Raw genomic sequence first — 2,875 nt, forward strand, 5'->3', positions numbered from 1 at the left:
GGCTGCGGTTTACGCAGCTCTACCCAACGCGCCCAAAAAAGTCTTTAATCGGCGTTTAGCCTCCCCCTTTCGAGCCCTCAAACCCGTGGCAGCATAACCTACAACGCAACGAGCACCCTCAAAACCCTCCCAGCATCCCTAAGTCTTGTCTAGCAATCCCAAAAACATCTCCCAGTGCATCCCAGAGCCCCCAGTCATATCCCAGTCCCTCCACAGTGCCCACAGCCCCTCTCCAGTCCATCCCAGTGACCCCAGAAAAAGAGAAGCTTTTGAGGAGAAAAGAGGTTTAAACGGAGAGGAAAAAACTTACTTTTCTGTTGTTGTCTGTGTGATGGAAAAAAGCCAGGCAAGTTGAAGGGAAAAGGGTGGAAAACGTGAGGGGGGAAGGGTGGGAAACATGAGGGGAGAAAAGAGTGGGAAAGGTGAGGGGGAAAAGGGAGGGAAACGTGAGGGGAGAAAAAAACGGGAAAGGTGAGGGGAGAAAAAAACGGGAAAGGTGAGGGGAGAAAAGGGCGGGAAACGTGAGGGGAGAAAAGAGCGGGAAACGTGAGGGGAGAAAAGAGCGGGAAACGTGAGGGGAGAAAAGAGCGGGAAACGTGAGGGGAGAAAAGAGAAAAGGGCGGGAAAGGTGAGGGGAGAAAAGAGCGGGAAACGTGAGGGGAGAAAAGAGCGGGAAATGTGACGGGGAAAAGGGCGGGAAACCTGAGGGGGAAATGGCCGAGGGTCCCTTGGCCGTCCAGTCCCTGACGGATGTGCCCTCCCTGCCAAAAACACATCAAATTCTGACTTTTAAATTTTTTTATTTATTTTTCCATGAAAAATACAAAGAGTCGAGTGTGGGGGTGGGGGCCGGGGGGGTCCCGGTCCCCTCTGAGGGGTCCCGCAGTGCCACAGGGGGTCCCTGGGCAGGTTTTGTCCCCGTGTTGGGCCCCCCAAAAACGGGCCAGGGCTGAGGTGGGGACCCCTTATTGCTACTGAATTGGGGGTCCCCTGGCCCCCCTCCCCAAATTCCAGGGCTGGATCCCTGGAGGAGGGGGTGAGGGGGTCAGAGTTTGGGGGGGTGATGGCGGGGCCGGGCACGGGGGGCGCTCCTAAATATTTATATTAATAATAATTAAAACTACAAGAAGCTTCACACAGGCACGACACAAAAAAACCAGGAGCCAGGATGGGTTTGGGGAAGGGTCTGGGGGGAAAAAGAGGGTGCTGGGGAGTACCAGGATTGGGGAAAACCAGGGAAGAATAGGAAATAAATCGGAAATAAACCACTGAAAAGCGAGAAATTATCCCGACATCAAAGGGAAAATAAATAAGAATTGCAATAATAATAATAACAACATCAATAATAATTAATAATAAGAATAATTAAGAATAATTAAGAATAATAACAATGATAAGGAGGACAGGGGAACTCAGGGTTGGGGCTTTTGAGGTGGGGTTCCGCCCTTTTTTTTGGACAGGAGGCTCCAAGTGGCCAAGCTCCAGCAAGTGGAGTAATTTGGGGCAAAAAATGCCCATTTTGGAGAATTTGGGGAGGGAGGGGTGGGGAAGTGTGACAAGACACATCCCCTCCCTCCCAATCTTGGGGGTACCAGAGGAATCCCTGGAATTTTAGTGCCACTGACCCCCCAAAACTTTCCTTGATCACACTTGGGGTTCACAAGCTGCTTCCACGGAACTTGGGCAGCACAAAACAGGTTCTCACCCCTTCTGGAAAGGCGATTTTGGGGATTTTTTGGGGGATTATTTTTAATATTCTGCTATAAAAATAGATGGATTTGGGTCTGCGGCTCCTGAGGAGTCGCCGCTCCCCACGTCAGTCACGCTCCTCCTTACCTGATAATGGGTAACAAGTCTAATTAAACATGTGATTAATCCTTATTTTTGTTCTTTCTCCCCAAAATTTCCTCCCCCTCCCCCAAAAAATTATGGAAAAGCATGGAAAGAAGGAGAGAGCGAGCAGACGTCCCCTCCCCGGAGTCCTGGAGCAGAGGGAAGGGGGGGCACAGCCCCCACCTGGACACACCTGGATCAGGTGAAGGGGGGGCACCGCTCCAGGTGGTCCAGCCACTGCCAGAGGGGGGGGGTTTGGGGTACCTGGGGGGGTCCCAGGTTCCCAGGTATGTCCACAGTGTCCTGGGGGGTCTCCAGGCTTTCCAGGGCCCCTCCCAGTGCCCTGGAGCACCTGGAGGAGTCCTCAGGATGCCCATCAGGGACAGGTGAGGGTGTCCAGGTGTCCAGGCTGTGCGTCAGGTGTCCCCACGGTGTCCTCAGTGGCCATGGAGGGGGTCTCCGAGGTCTCCATGGTGTCCGTGGTGCTCACGGGGCGTCCCCATGGTCTCCAAGGTCTTCAGGTGGGTTTCTCCGTGGTCTCCATGTTGCCCACAAAGGGGGTCCCCAAGGTCTCCAGGTGGGTTTCTCCATCCTGGAGACCCAGGATGTCCTTGGGGTCCACGGAGGGGGTGCCCAGGACCTAAAGTTGGGTTTCTCCATGGTCTCCATGGTGCCCATGGAGGGGTCCTTGATGTCTCCAGGATGTGTTTGGTGCTCGTGGGAGTCCCCGAGGTCTCCAGCTGAGTTTCTCCATGTTCTCCATGGTGCTCATGGGGGTCCCTGAAGGTTCCTGAAGGTCTCCAGGTCTCCAGCTGGCTTTCTCCATGGTTTCCATGGTGCCCATGGAGGGGGTCCCCAAGGCCTCCAGTTGAGTTTCTCCCCGTGACCCAATGGCGGTGACAGGAGCCCCCGCACCCGCTCGGTGGCCACCAGCGGGGACAAGGCTCAGGCCTTGTGCTGCTTGGTGGTCTTGAAGGACACCTGAAGCACGCGGTCACCCAGGCGGTAGACGTTGAGGCTGGGGGCGGCCAAGGAGGTCTCC

The 2,875-nt window shown here is 54.8% G+C and overlaps 1 protein-coding gene across 1 annotated transcript in view; it reads right to left on the reverse strand.

Annotated features, from left to right (window-relative positions):
* Positions 1-780: 780 nt before the first annotated feature.
* Positions 781-2,875, reverse strand: part of LOC103614082 (ELAV-like protein 4) — a gene marked incomplete at its 5' end in the record, with an annotated part of 4,655 nt that continues 2,560 nt past the window's right edge. Inside the window, one exon of the mRNA XM_017732036.1 lies at positions 781-2,871. Coding sequence (XP_017587525.1) covers positions 2,779-2,871 — 93 coding nt within the window. The remainder of the gene's footprint in view (positions 2,872-2,875) is intronic.

Source organism: Corvus brachyrhynchos, unplaced genomic scaffold (genome assembly GCF_000691975.1).
Source record: "Corvus brachyrhynchos isolate BGI_N302 unplaced genomic scaffold, ASM69197v1 scaffold1414, whole genome shotgun sequence".
Taxonomy (NCBI): Eukaryota; Metazoa; Chordata; class Aves; order Passeriformes; family Corvidae; genus Corvus; species Corvus brachyrhynchos.